This window comes from Hippichthys cyanospilos, chromosome 18 (genome assembly GCF_059441005.1).
Source record: "Hippichthys cyanospilos isolate Australia breed blue-spotted pipefish chromosome 18, RoL_Hcya_1.0, whole genome shotgun sequence".
Lineage (NCBI taxonomy): Eukaryota > Metazoa > Chordata > Actinopteri > Syngnathiformes > Syngnathidae > Hippichthys > Hippichthys cyanospilos.
The window spans coordinates 11,974,554-11,990,183 of NC_142386.1; the positions used below are offsets into that span (position 1 = coordinate 11,974,554).

At 40.7% G+C, this 15,630-nt stretch overlaps 2 protein-coding genes across 5 annotated transcripts in view; both read left to right on the forward strand.

The window, feature by feature from the left end:
• Positions 1-5,050, forward strand: part of ltbp3 (latent transforming growth factor beta binding protein 3) — a 50,742-nt gene extending 45,692 nt beyond the window's left edge. For 2 of the 3 annotated variants that reach the window (XM_088440798.1, XM_088440799.1), the window contains 5 exons: positions 936-1,064; positions 1,818-1,979; positions 2,060-2,149; positions 3,006-3,134; positions 3,294-5,050. In XM_088440798.1, coding sequence (XP_088296924.1) covers positions 936-1,064; positions 1,818-1,979; positions 2,060-2,149; positions 3,006-3,134; positions 3,294-3,445 — 662 coding nt within the window. In that variant the 3' untranslated portion in view covers positions 3,446-5,050. The remainder of the gene's footprint in view (positions 1-935; positions 1,065-1,817; positions 1,980-2,059; positions 2,150-3,005; positions 3,135-3,293) is intronic. The other variant, XM_088440800.1, reaches the window with a different exon arrangement.
• A 7,936-nt stretch (positions 5,051-12,986) lies between these two features.
• Positions 12,987-15,630, forward strand: part of sptbn2 (spectrin, beta, non-erythrocytic 2) — a 59,453-nt gene continuing 56,809 nt past the window's right edge. For both annotated transcript variants that reach the window (XM_088440794.1, XM_088440795.1), the window contains exon 1: positions 12,987-13,113. The gene's annotated coding sequence lies outside the window, so the exon portion shown is untranslated. The remainder of the gene's footprint in view (positions 13,114-15,630) is intronic.

The following is a 15,630-nucleotide window of genomic DNA, read 5'->3' on the forward strand; positions in this document are numbered from 1 at the left end:
TGTAGTTGCAGGTTCACAAAAGCCAGGAATTGGACAGCAAAGCAAGGAATTGGGCAACAAACAATACAATAAATATTTTTGGCAAATAGGAGTAACTTGTGATAGTTTTCTGTCAAATATTTGTGAGTTCCCCATCTATCTGATATGATATGGCACAATGGCTTATACAGTAGATGCGGTCCTTTGGGGAAAATGCACAATAGAATGTGCAAAATTCAGGCTTTCCAAAGATAATGCTGAATTTTGATTCACTGAAAAATGTTGGTGGTCGGGAACCCGGCTCCAGGTTGAGTTGTACCGCTTGTTACGACTATGTGCTATGCTAGTAAAGAGTTAACACTACGTCATAGTCTGGAATATTATTGTTATATTAAGCAACAAGAAGAATCGGCTCGGTGAAGGCGTGGTTAGCGCATCCGCTTCACAGTGCAGAGGTTGCAGGTTCGGTTCCAGCTCCACCCCTGCTGTGTGGAGTTTGCATGTTCTCCCTGAGCCTACGGGGGGGTTCTCCGGGTACTCCAGTTTCCTCCCACATTCCCAAAACCGTGCACGTTTGGTATATTGGACTCTGGTCTGTGTGTGCCAACCTACTTTCCCAAGATAGCTGGGATAGGCTCCAGCGCCCCTGCGACAAGCAGTTAAGAAAATGTATGGATGGATGAAAAATGTTAGTTGTCTTAGCACAATATAAAATATACTTAATAGAGTAAAAAGATGTCCATTGTACTATATGTTATGTAATACAGTATTCCTGCGATAAATACGGCCCTTAGTGTTTATGCAACCGAAACAGCATTTCTGCAGCAGACAGGATGACTGCAATTTATTACAGGACTGCCAAGTTAAAGTGTTTCTGTGTCCACCACTTTGCCAATTATAGTTGGCCCCAAACAGATGTTCATACTGTAAGCAGTGTCTGTGGTGCCCTTTTGCAGACGTGAATGAGTGCCAGGATCCCTCATACTGTAAGAATGGGAGGTGTGAGAACACGCCCGGCTCCTTTCACTGTTTTTGTGACCCCCCGCGGACCTTCAGCGCGGCCCTCAAACAGTGCGTCTATGATGGTGAGTAAAATCGAAAGTTAGTTAGCTAGTTAAAAATATATCATTGGGGATGAGAAATTACACGTGTAAGTGCGTTCTTATAATAAGATGCCGTTTTTGCTATCATTTTCTAAATTAAGAAAAATTGTCTTGAGATGAAGATAAGTCAAATTCATCTATTTATCTTATGAGAGCAAATATATCACCAATTTTGGACTATAAGCCGCTACTTTTTTCTCATGCTTTGAACCCTGTGGCTTACAGTCCAATGCAGCATTTTTTTTACTCACCACCAGAGGGCACTCTCCACTACACTCAAAACGCAAGCAGGCGTGTTACTGTTGGGTTGGTTTAGTATTTTAACAGTCTGAGTGAGTCAGTGTTGTGCTAAAACTATGTTGGTTCTGCTTTTATTTTGAAAGGTCCAAGCATGTTCATTCTGTGTTGTAGGCATGATGCTGCTCAATAAAAATAAAAGTTTTCTGTGTAAACCGTTTCGCCTAAATATCTGATGTCACAACCTGCGGCTTATAGTTCAGTGTGGCCTATACATGGCAATAGGTTTTCTGTTTTTCAAAGAAAGAAAGAAAGATGTCAAAGAAAATGCAAATATTAATATTTTAAAATAAGTATTCTTTTCTTAAGATGTTTTTCCTTTCCAGACAAAAAAACAATAAAATCTATTTGTAATTATAAGCCTTTTTTCCTTTGTTAAATTTGACCTTTTGCAGTGTAAACAGTGGTGTGTTCTAATCCTTGACTTTCTTTGGCCAGATCGCACGGCAGCCCACAAAGACGTGTGTTTCCTGCAGGTGGATGAAGGTTTGATCTGCAGCGATCCGAGGAGCGTCATGCTGGTGACCTATTCGGAATGCTGCTGCCACTACGGTCGTGGCTGGGGGCCAGAATGCAACACTTGCCCACCACGGCATTCGGGTTTGTCAAAAATTAACGTCAAGCTTGTCAATTGATGTCACCACGCCTTTTTCCTGAAGGAGTTTCATGTTTGTCTGCAGAGATGTTCAACCATTTGTGTGAGATGCACCTGGAGACCGAGTCAGATGGGGAGCAGGATATTCTGACAGCGTTTGCTAACTATAATCCAGGTTCAATTCACATACCAACATTTTTTTACTTCAATGGTGTTGAGTTTTGCTATCAGTGCTGCCATATAGTGGATTTTGAAGCTTTATTTTTAGCTGTCTTGTGTTTTTATTCACTTAGTTTGAGGGCGACCATTTTCTGTTATTCTATGTTTTACTACGGTATTCCTTTCATTCAATCCCACTCCCTATTTCTTAGTAATAGCAGGTAACTCTGTAATGTCCTTGCATGTGAGAAAGGAGAGTCACAGGTGACATTTTATTCCTACTTTTTTATTATTGACTGTCAGGTAATAGGAGAACACATACCCACAATTAGCACACCCGTTTCTATACATTTCAATACATTTTATGATCATGTTTAATGTGTTTTCAGTTTTGATAGGAATGATGCTGTTTTCGTTTATTAATCCGTAAATCATTAGAAAATAGCAATAAAATAAAATATCTGCTCTAGTCTTGCTAGAGCAGATGTTTTATTTTCAAGACATGTTCTCGAATTTAGTGAATGCTTTGCATTGATGTGGTAAGCTAAACTTGAGCCGCTTCTGTGGTAGCCAAGCTCCCTCTTACATAGAATGCATGTTACCAGTCGTCGGATGGACAACGCTCACATGCTTTTTCATTTCAAGTCTTCCCTCTGCCCTCCCACCCACGACAGGAGCCTGTTAGATTATGCCTTACACAATCACAGCCAATCAGTGTCCAATTCAGAGTTTGATTGGCCTTTGTTTTCCAACCCCCAACAACTCAAGCACAAGACACCCGATGCATAAAAACACATCTAACCATGAAACAGAAAGCATAACATTTGAGATTAAAAATGAGATTGTGATTAAAACAAATTGTTTTCTCACAGGTGACAGTTCAGAGGAAGATTCAGACGAATGCAGCTGTGCAAATGGCCACTGTGTGCGCTCTTATCTGGGCACCATGTGTGAATGTAACCAAGGATTTAGGTTGGACCACTCCCATGCCCGCTGCATAGGTTTGTACTGTACTTTGATCACATTTTACATTGAAGTGACCTTGACCGATAGATAAAGCGAATGTAGATCAGATACAAGCCACATTTGCATTTGCAATCTGTACCACGCTTAACAAAACCATGGATCCAGTGTTCATTTCTGCTTTTTTATTCCCCCAGATATTGACGAGTGTGCAGAACTCGGAGTTCGCAGCAGTCCGTGCGAGAACGCTCGCTGTGTGAACACTGCGGGCTCATACAAGTGCTACTGCAAACAGGGCTTTGTGGCCACACGCAGGCCAAACAAATGTGTCCGCCGTAGAACCCAATAACCCCATCACAATGCCCCTCTTATTTATCCACATGCAATATATGCAGTATACACTCAAGCACTGTGCACATGCTGTGCATTCTGTACAACAACATTTAGAGCGAGGAACTGTGTATAAATAGTCAATCTAAAACAGGGGTGTCCAAACTGTGGCTCGTGTGCAATGTGTGGCCCGCCATTCTTTTTTCCTGCGGCCTGTGGCATATACCGGTAAAAATGAATATATAAAAATGACATTTGTAGTGGCCAGCAAGGCTAGTAAAAAATGCAACAACAAAAAAAGAAAAGGGAGGGTATAAAACAAGTAGATGCCACTATTACTAATATATTGGTCTTTTCTATATACCATTTCTAAACATGCAAAGATAATGATAAACAGCTTATGAAAATGTGTGTTCAAAACACTATTGTGACTAAAGATAATTTGGTTTTAGAAGCCAAAAAGTAATTCCACTTTCTGCATTGTGTCAGGTTTTGATTTATGTAGATACCACATTAATAATCCTCAAGAAACCTTTTGCAATTTCAGCTTGTTTTGGTTCTGAAAGTAGAGTTGGGACTCTGTTGCTGTTCAGTGCAGGGATACCAAGCCATTGGTCACCCTACAAATTTTTACAATTGTCAAATTAATTTGCCTAATCACCTTCACCAGAAAGGTTTTCTGGTGCAGTATATTAAATTGCCCCCCATAAAATCCTCACAAGGGTCGCAGGCTTGCTGGTGCCTATCCCAGCTGACTTGGGCCAGGAGGTGGGGGACACCCTTGACTGGTTGCCAGCCAATCGCGGGGCTTACAGAGAACGAACAACCATTCACTCACCCAATCACACCTGAGGACAATTTAGTTTGTCCAACACATACACACACACACACACACACACACACACACACACACACACAGACACTACCTGTGATTGGATTTAGTGCGTTCATCGTGACAAAATTGTCAAAAGAATTTAAAGTGGCCCTTACTTCCTATTTTTCTGTACACAGGCATTTGTACACAACATTTGAGGAGAAGTTTGGACACCCCTGATCGAAAAACTTTGAAGAAGCCTTGTAATCATACATTCAGTTGGCATCTTTTTATGCCCCCTTTAAAAAAAAACAATTGGATCATAAATGTTTGAGTAACTGTTTTATTGTCGTTGGTTATTGGCCTTGATTTAGTTTTATTGTTTTTTTTTCTATTGTAGCCTATTTGAGATCTGTACATTGTTTGAAGGCTAAATGTAGCGCTATCCTTCTTTTAATCTTCGTCCACATTCATTACTATTTAATTCAAAATTGCCCTACTTTTTGTTCAAACACAGATTGTTGATTGTGTTATTGTACAGTTGATGGATTGAGAGTTTCTGTAAAACTTGTCAATGTTGATGTAAAATATGAGAGACCTGAAGTTTTTGTATAATTTGACATGTGCACCTAAGTAGACCTTAAGCCAGAAACAGACCATGCACTTAGCAATGAATGGCGGCTGGGAGGGTTTGCTAACCGTACCTGTTTTTGGAAAGACGAGAATGTTTTGCTGCATTGAACCATTTTGAAAATGTGTTACGGATTTAATAATAAAAAGAAAACATTTCGATCGGTGTATGATTTTGGATTTTACGTGTTGAGATGGCTTTTGTTGTTTGAGTGCACATTGGCAACAAAATGGCTTATTTGACTTTTAACAGGGGGAAATAACCACATTCAACAGATTAACTCGGTTGAAATAATGTCTTTGATTTTTAAACCAGGAGCTTCCAAATGGTGTTATGGGAATTGCAATTAGAGATGCGATATTCAAGCATATGGGTTGGAAATAAAACATGATTTTACTCGATCTATTTTTTGAATTTACTGAATAAAATATGCCTAGAGATATGCAGCTGCAAATGTAGTTTCAAAGTTTATAAATCAGATATGGATGGTGCAGCACTTTGTATTATCGTATTTTTCACGCAAAAAATGCTTTTCTCTGATTAGAGGCTAGCTTGAATGAAAAAAAATAGATTTTATAGTCAGTAAATAATTGAAAAATGTTTGAGGACAACAGTTTTAAAATACACATTAGATGGATGTAAGATTCTAGTGATGTTAATTGTGCACAAATGAGCGAAAAATGTTTCCAGGATTTTCCACTAGAGGAAGCTGCTGTTACTCGTGTACAGGTGTGCTTTCAATAAAGACAGCGGCTTTTTTCACTACAATGTAAATTGACACATTGACACCGAATTTCTGCTAATTTCAGCTTTTTTTCCCACCACTTTCTTGTCTGACATTTTTGCATCTGATTCATTGTTGATTTGTGTTTTCAGTGTAGTCAGAAAATTAATTTCATCATTTTTTTTAACAAAGCTCTCACAATTTTTACCCCCTCCAAGAAAATCAAAACAGCAGTAAGAAATACAAACTATTCAGCACATTTGATTCACCTTAGGAACACATTTTAATATTCATAAAATTAACACAAACCCCAAACTTCTTTTTTTTTCTGTGGAATTGTCCTAATTTTTCTTTCAAAAATATTACAATAGAAATGCCTATATTATATGTGATTCACCCCCCCCCCCCAAAAAAAAAAAAAAAAAATCTAAATTTGCCCGCCCATGATTCAATATAATGTCCTGTTGAAACTCAAAACAATTAAAAAAAAATGCCAGGAGTTTGACTGCCATCACTTACATATCTGCTTTGCATTTATCATCTTTGACTCAGACTTAAAGATGATGGCGCTCATCCTGCGAGCTTGGGGAGTCACGTCGCCATGGCGCCACCATCCCCTTGCTGTCCTACTTCCATTCTGTCAAAACATTATGTCATTTAGACCTGGAACAGCAGGGTGACCTTCAGCAACTAGTTTAGGCACATAAAGAAAGAGGTCATGACGGAACCAAATGGAGGCTGAGCAACAATTGCTACTGAAATAGCATAGCTGCTCTTTTAAGGTGACTCAAAAGCTGCTGAGAGGATATTAATACATTTTAGTGGGTCGCACTGCCCGCAGTGTAACCCTCTGGTGGCTCTGCACTGCATCTGCTCATCTTAAGTAGGTGCTCTGAAGGTTCAATGGAACATAGCTAGCAATGACTTTCTCAAATGACCTGTCCCTTTCTATCAGTCCTATGGTTAACCACAAGCTTCTTCTTTAAAGCAAGTGCAAAGCCATTTCATGGTCTTGGCTACTGTCGAAAAAAAGTGTTTGTGTGTGCATACGTGCGTGTGTTTCGGAGGCGGGGAGCAATAAAGTAGCTAATGTAGTTTGAAATGATTTTTTGGTGACAAAAAAAAACAACCAGGCAAACAATCGCACCCATTTAAAAATGTGACTCTCCAAGGCAGTGCTCAATTGTTTTAGCAAAGCCCCCACAAGAATGAGAAAACATTTTATTACACTTATTAACACCCACAAAAAAATGAAAAATAGTATGGTTTGTCTCTGTGCTCTGTTACAAATTGACGACACTTTAAGACATTGGTCCCCAACCCAGTCCGCGGACCGGTACTGGTCCGTGGATCAACTGGTACCGGCTGCACCTGAAATAATGTTTTGGAGATGATTTAGTTTAACAGTTCATACGTTTGTGCTTGATCGTTATTTGGCGCCGCTTCTGGCCGCTGTTGATATTACATACATAGTGAGAAGGATGATCTGTTTTTTAGAGCTTTAAGACATAGCAATTAACTGGTCTCTATCGCCACTTACTGTCTTGGGGTGAAAAACAAGTCATCAAGAATGTTCTGTTTGCTGACATAGTTTGACCGCTGCTCAATGGAATGTTGCAATAATTGCAGGAAAATCAATGTATTAAATCTTATTCAAATGCATCTCAAAATTTGTTTACAATGCTTTTATATGGTCCAAAATTTGGTCAATGATTACTTTTGTACATAAAATATCCCACATCCAGCTGCAATCACATAGAAAGGCCAGAATCGATGCACTTTTAAATGTTACGTTTTAATCATCTGCTGGAAATTTCAGCTCCCTAGTGTTTTTTTCCAATGGATTTGTTTACAATATCATAATTTTTTTTTTAAAGGAATTTCTATTATTTGTAACATAATGCCACAATGGTTAACATTAGGTCTTGTCCATTATTTTGTCCAATCCTTTGATATTTACATCTAAGGCATTTTACATCATAGGGAAAAGCATTGAAAGAAGACACCAGGGAGCTGAAATTTCACCCAGATTGTTCAACACTGCACCATTACTTGGTTATCACACTACCAGGAGTGTGGCATCCGTGGGCTAAAATAATGCTAGAATGATGTGGAAGAAAATGACCCAAAAATGGTCAAAATACTGCACAACAATTAAAGTCACTGATACACATTCAACATTCGTAAATGAAAGCCGCTCAGCAAATGTTATACCTTCAATAAGCTCTTCAAACATGACACATAAGATTCTTCTGTGGAGTATTAACCATTTTTTTTTTGGGGGGGGGGCAATTCAGTTTTTTTTTCTTTCATTTTTTTACCTTTTTCATATTACTATATATCAGTAGGGCTTGTTTTTTTCTGCATGTTGACTGTTTCTTTTCCAAGCCGAGTAGTCTCTCAAGTAGCCCTTGTCATTGCGAGAGGGCAGCACAGAGCCCCTCCCCTTTTACCTCTCTTTGACTGGAGTCATATGATTCAGCTTTAAGGTTGACAATATCATTCCCACATTTCCCTGGGGGAAAATAAGAACACACAGCATGGCCAACCGTGTGTAAGCGCAGTCACACGAACTTTGCCAAACGCATGCCGACCCGCCGCGACCCCGCCCTGGTCTCTGCGCCCACCAAAGATGACCCCGCCCGTCCGGGTCCCATCTATAGAGAGCAGACAGAGGGGGGTTTAGCTCAAACTGCTGCAATCTGCAGAAAGCACTGTGCTGGACGCACTCTGGCAGCCAGTGGCAGACTTATATTCAGCACTCAGCTCTTTCCCTTTGTCACAGTGGATTGGGGTTGAGCCCCCCGCAATGGGGTGTCGTGCTGGGCCCAGGGCTGTAAACATGCTGGGTGTGGACTAAAAATGTTGACATATATTCACACAGACTGTGATAAGAGAGGCTTTTATAATATTCTGTTAACACAGTTCTGAGTCTTCCCTTTTTATTTCAAATCAAGCTTTCAGTGCTTCACCTATCCCTGGCTAGAGAAGGTAGTTCTTGGGACATGGAATGTCATCTCTCTGACGGGAAGGAGCCTGAGCTGGTGTGCGAAGAAGTTTCACACCAGGCCTGGGCTCTGGTACCAGTCCTCTCGAGAGGGGTTGGACTTTCTTCCACTCTGGAGTGGCCAGCGGTGAGAGGCGCAGAGCAGAGAGCGGTTGTGGGCATACTTACTACACCTGGCGCAGCGCCTGTAAATTGGGGTGGATGAGGGAATCAAGAGGCCTCCCTCCACCTTCAGGTGGGGGGACGGGTCCTCACTGTTGTTTGTACCTATGCACAACTCAATGTCCCCCGCCTATGCACCAAACTGTAGCTCCGAGTGCTCTCGGAGGGAACCCTCTGGGGACTCCCTCGTTCTGCTGGGAGACTTCAATGCTCACGTGGGAAATGACAGTGAGACCTGGAGGAGCGTGATTGAGAGGAACGACCCCTCGGTTTGAACCCGAGCACTGCTTTGTTATTGGACGTCTGTTCTTGTCATGGATTGTCCTTTATGAACACCATGTTCAAATATAAGGGTGTCCACATGTGCACACCAGGCCACAGTTCGATAATTGCCTTTGTGGTCGTATTGTCAGATTTGCGGCCACGTATTTTGGATACTCGGGTGAAGACAGGGGCGGAGCTGTCAAATGATCACCACCTGGTGGTGTGTTGGGTCCGATGGTGGAGGAGGATGTTGGTCAGACCTGACAGACCCAAACGTATCATAAGACTCTGTCGGGAACGCCTAGCAGAATCCCCTGTCAGCTTTATGCCACTCAAAAGGAATTGCAGGCCGCGAATGGCTCAAGGACCAGACTTTGGAGTTTAGACTTCTTCCTTCTTTGTAATAGTTTGTTGATCACAAGCTATTGATGGTGGTCTGTTGCATCACAACAATGCAGTGAAGCTAGACCAGATGATGAATATGTGAATTGCTCAAAGGTTCAAATCTGATGTTACCCTGGCATCCTTTAGGCCCCGCACACATAAAAATATGAACAGAATAAAAATTGCACAAATGTCGAAGGATCCGTTAGTAAGGCCACAGAGTGAGAGAACTTATTATCAATGTGAAAATGTTAGGGGTTCACTGCAATATAAAATATTTTAAACCAAGTGTCAAGGCGTATTGGAAGGCTTCATCTACAGTAAAGCATCCCCAACAAAACCTGGCTTGACTTTTTCACGAAACCACAAATTGCTTGTAATGAATGGCATGCTATTTTCCCAAGTGCTGTGCCCTCCCAAGGAGACCCAACATCTCATAAAATCCTTCCCACTACCACTTTGTTGGTTTAGCTACACCCACAGGCCAACATGAAGCCACCCTCCCCATCGTCGTCCCCAAAATAGGTCCTCTGACTTGCACTGCTTACTTGCTGGAAACCCACCAATAATGCTGTCTTGGGATTTTAGACTATTCCGGGACTAACTTTAGATGCATTGCTCAAGTCAGAGGTTCAAGGTTCCAAACTTGGCACTCATCTCCTGTGTGGAAGTTCCAAAGTTCCTTGTTGGACTTGAACAAGGTTTCTTAGTGAATATTGCCCCCCCAAAAACAATTTTAACAATGATAGGTTAAATTGATGCTTTTGAGTATTTTCCATACTCATTGCTCCTTGTTTGTCACCCCGCAATTCAGAAGGGAAATCCAGTTTTTGTTATGTTAATGTTTATGCCATATTTTATACGAGAATCCCTTTAAGACCTTCATGTTTGAAATATTGGCACGTACAATACATCATCACTGAGTACAATTGCATTTATTAGGCCAATGATGTCAAGTCAAGTCAGTTATTTTCATAAAGCACATTTAAAAAGTCAACCTAAACATTTCCAAGCTGTTCCACCAAATTTGGGTTACCAAGGTGCACCCTGAACCATTCACATTGATGCATCATGCATTCATTTTTCTATTTCCGCTTACCCTCATAAGCCTAACCAAGTCCTTCTCAAATAGTGGGGCGGGTCCCCTTTGGGGGTGCAATGTGATGCAAAGGGAAGCACCAAGGAAAAGCCTTTGCGTTGTGCCGTGTGAAGTGTAATTGCACATCCATGCCACCATTTGGTACAATGGTGTTCTCATTTGTCAAATTCTTTGTTCTACTTAAACACTTAAAAATAATAATATAAATAGACTCTTCAATTGCTGTCAAAAACACCCCAGAAGACACTATGGACAAATATTTATTACTAATGAAAAGAAAGGCAGACAACTCATTGTCAACGTTCTCATTGTAGCCATTAAGGCAGCCATAACATGACATTTAAGTACTTTCCATGGTGTAATATGTGCATATAAGTCTATTTGTATAGCCCTGAATGACCTCAGACTCAAAGGGCTTCACGGGTGAAAAAGAAGTCATACAGAATATCACGAAAATAAACAACAAAGTTCCCCAAGGAAAATCTCATCTAGGGAAAAATAAGAAATCTTCAAAAGGGACCACAGGTGGGAGGAGCACCCTTCCATGCTCAACAGGTGGCACTAAATGCCGAGTGTTGAAAATAACACATTGTTGCCATATTAGGCAGTAAGTGTCCATGCAAAGATGCCTTGAAAGCAGGCAAGGCCATTGGGTAAGATCCTCCTCAGTCTGGCCTAAAGTATAAACTACGTTTGGCACATTGGCAATTTAATGTTTTATTAAATATAAGTTTTATGGTATCTTTCAAAGCAGGAAGTAAAACGGCTTGTTTGCTCTTACCGTGTAGCTTTTGCGCCCCATTGCAGCTCAAGCGGCGAGCCACATGACTTGCATCCATCCGTCATCCTGAGCGCTCGTCCTCACCAGGCTCGCGGCTGATTAAGACTACTTCAACAGCATGAAAAACGGGGCCAAAATCTGGCGTTTTACTGACATTAAAATGCAAAGCGGCGTTGATACACTGCTCTCACTAACATGCGTCCCTTCAACCGAATCGGTCCAGATGGGAACCCAGTATTTTTAACAATAGTTCCGCCCGCGGGTGAATTATTTACTACTGACGTTGATGCCTGCTCCCAAACACATATTTTGGCCATCTCAGCATTTCGATAGTAAAACGTTGTAGATAATGAATGAAACATTGCTGATTACTTGGCCGACTCGATGCAAAATCAATGCAAATCTTCCTCAGCTCCGGAACCAAAATGCAACTAAAAAAAGCAGATACTGTAAGGTCAGCGTGTATTTTCTCTTGCACAGGCAGTGTAGGGAGTTGTGAATTGCTCCTCTCTCGCTCCTTTTGTCATAAATGAACTTCAAGCCGAGCACAGAAAAAGCAAGGAATACTTAGAAATGCATCAATGAAGAAAAAAAGGCTTAAAAAAATTTCATGTTACGGCTACTTTAATGATCAACACAATGTTTTTCAACCTTTTACTTCAGCTCAAAATGTTGAAGATATTGGTGCCCCTGTGGCAATTTTCCAGATCAATTTACATTATTTATTGTTTATTGAATAAATATTTATTCCTAGCATCAAACGGTTTAGTTGGTTAAAAATGTTATTAGTTTAAATACGATTTGACATATTTTTTTGAACCTTCCAAATAGTAACTTAAAAAAATGAAAATTGATTAACCTATCTTTTTTCTTGTGTAAATATTTTAAAAAGATATAATTCTGCGTACACTTGTGCATTTGTTTTTTATAGATTATGATTTATTTATAGTCACCTCGACGAGTGGGGCGGGGGACTAGAAATGTTTTCTCTATCCTAGGGTGGGCTTTGCAAAAAAAAAAAAAAAAAAATCACTGAAAAGCACTGGCCTAACTCGATTGACATTGCGTGAGGGTCGATTGTGCAAGATCATCGCAGAGCACGAATGGAAGTGGATCACATTTGGGAATCTTCAAACTAGCATGCAATAATAGTACTAATAGCAGCGTTTTGTAGTATAACTCCATTAAAAAAAAGTGTATGGCATTAGGCTTTTAGCACCAGGGACAGCACCATATTGTGCTTTTATGTTTCGTTCAATGGTAGTGCAGAAAGAAGAGAGAATGCGCGCACGCTGCTTCGCATGTGACCAGGAAGGCTCAGCAAGCACCCACACAAACGCACGCGCCGAACGACCACCAGCAGCAGAAGCGTCGGCAGCTTTTTCTTTCTTAGTGGAGCGCAGCGGGCAGCGGGAACGCGAGTGAGCTTGGAGCCGGGCGGAGCGTCGGATGCTCGGCCACGAGCTGCTGCGGATATCCGCCTCATACCTGCCTCTCACCACTTATGCTCCCAAGGCGTAGCGTTTTCATGTGCTTCAATTAGAATCCGAAAAGGCCATTTTGGGGTTGTGATTTTGATAGCAAGCGCGGAGAATTGTTTCCGATCATGCGGATGTGACGGAGGTACATCTTATTAGCGTATTTTGGGATTTTATATTTTAACCCTTTCTTGTTACTTTTTTTTTCTTTTCTTTTTTTTGCCGTTAAATTAGCGGAGTGGCACGCTCCGATTGAACGTCCGTTATAATGTCGGCTTAAATTCCATATTTTGGCGATAGGGTACAAGTACTATCCCCCGCAAGGCTGAAGACAAAACAAGAGGTAAGAATCCATTCGTTTTGCATCTTCTTGGCTTTCTCGCTAAGCCAATAATAAGAAAGCTAATGAGAAAGGAGAGTGATATGATTCAGGTGACTGCTGTTAGCCCACAACGGCTATTAGCATCCCATGCTTATCTTCACCAATGTGTGCTTATTGAACAGGATGACAAAAGTAACATTTATCACACTGGGGCACATCTGTTGCTCAAATGCTAGCTGCTTAACCGAGGAGTTTGTCTGCGTTTTAAGTAGGAAGCATCAATCAGGATGTGTGTCTTTTTGCCTTTGTTTGAATCCATGTCAGACTGCCACATTCATGGTGCGTTCACGTCCTCATTGTGGAGCTTGCAGAACGAGGTTACCTGCTAGTTAGCTTATTGTTTGGCTCATATTTTCTGCCCCTGACGTGTCTTTATTTGCCCAGGGGCATGCTTTGGATGTCGTGAGGGTGTATATTATGATAGAATGGGTGTTCGTTGCATGGCCTAACGCAGGAAGGCATCAGTTGAGGAGGTGGCTACTGATTATTTGTACATGCGTGTGCACGAATATTGTATTTCCCGGTTTTTATTGAATTTTATTTTACATTTATTAGAATGTCAAGGCACCCCATCAAATACGTGAATAAAAGTGAATTAAGCCGGTCCATAATGCACCTTGTGCCATCTCATTTGTTTTGCCAGTCATCTTAAGTTGCTGGCATAGACAAAATCCTTTTCAGAGCAATTATGTCAAATTGGACAATTTACTATGGCACACCTGAGAACCTCTCATGGTTTGGCGTCAATCCATGGAATCAAATTTCAAGCAACACATTTTTTGACATATAGTGACAAACACCACCACAGTTATTTAAAATTGGTGTGGGTGTTCAATATATGTATGCGTATTGATGACTTAATTGATTTTTTTGCCCAAACCATTATGGTGTCCAGAAAAAGAAATTGTGTTTAATATTGTATGACTGTGGTTGTCAGTACGGCTCCCCATACACATATTTGAGCGTGTCTTTGCTTTGATGCAAGCTAATAAAATGCTTGACCGCCAACTATGCTGTGAGATGAAAAGTTGGGGTTGTGTGGTTGTATTTTAATTGCCTTGTCCCTTTTCCACGATGAAACTTTTTAAATAAACAGTATATAGGGTACCATCTCTCTTATGGGAGACATTTTCACCAAGTCTCCATTTGTTTACATTGCTTATGAGTCATGTCACTCTGTTCTGTTATTCCCTACTAAGGGGATTGCACAATGACTTCTGTGTGTGTGTATGTGTGTGTTTGTTTTTTACATTCATCCCATATCCATGATTGATTGGTAATCAGAGCTCTGACCCCTAACCTAGCATCAACTATGAAAACGATCCTTCCATTCTCTGTACTGCTTGTCCTCATTTGGGGGAGAGTACTTCATCACAATCCTTTCACATCCTTTAACATGTTAGCTCAAACATGCTCTCCCGGTTAGATTTTCATTTTGAAAATTTTACTAAACTCACTAAAGATGTTCATGTCATTTTCCCATCATGCCCCCTTTTCAGTAAGAAAGGAGCATTGCCACTAGAGGGCCACATGCCCACTTTGTCATCAAGTACAGTTAATCAATGTGACTGAGGGAATTGTCTCCAGGCAGGATTAGCTGTTATGTTGGTAGATGGCCACACGTCCTATAGTAAATCATTTACAACGGCCCTCTGGATATGTGGCCGAAATGGCGCGTACAACAAAATACTCTCATAATGAATAATTTATGGGGAATTCTTGGCTTTCTTCAAAGTACTTTGGTTCCTCTTCTGGACCCAGTTCTCCTCAAATGTATTGCCATAACATCAGTAGATATGAACTCATTCAATGCCATTCATTTTCGGGTGTGTACACTCTTTATGTCAAAATGACTACACTAATAATATTAGGGGAGTCATTTTGACTTAAAGGGCCCACATGGGTTCTCTCCGGGCACTCCGATTTCCTCTGGCATTCCAAAAACATGCATGGCAGGTGTATTGGACACACTAAATTGTCCTTAGGTGTGATCGGGTGCGTTAATGGTTGCTTGTCTCTGTGTGCCCTCCAGTTGGCTGGTTGCACATGTACACTTGAAGTGAGTGTCAAGACATACTTAATTTAGTCAACAATTGGTTGTTGGTTTTTGTTTGTATTGCTATCCACATTAGAAAGGGAATTGTTTGCTAATCAGTACCTTGATATGATGTTTCGTGGTCTAGTTTTGGCTTCTAGATTATATTTTGGGTGGTAGCGATTTATGATTAGTGACAGGCTAATTTCCTTTATGGCGAGGCCTCTTAATTATTTTTTTTGCAAAGCTCCCCACAGAAAAGAGAAAACATTTTACACACTATAAATGAGATCGTTATCTATAAAAGTTGTATAAATATACCTGAAATTGTATCTTTTTCAACATAGAGCTGATATTTTTTTTAAATCGCTTTAATCATCCATGTGATTTAGAAAAACGTATACATTCTTAAATTGTTTTCTAACTCCAGCATAGACTTTGAC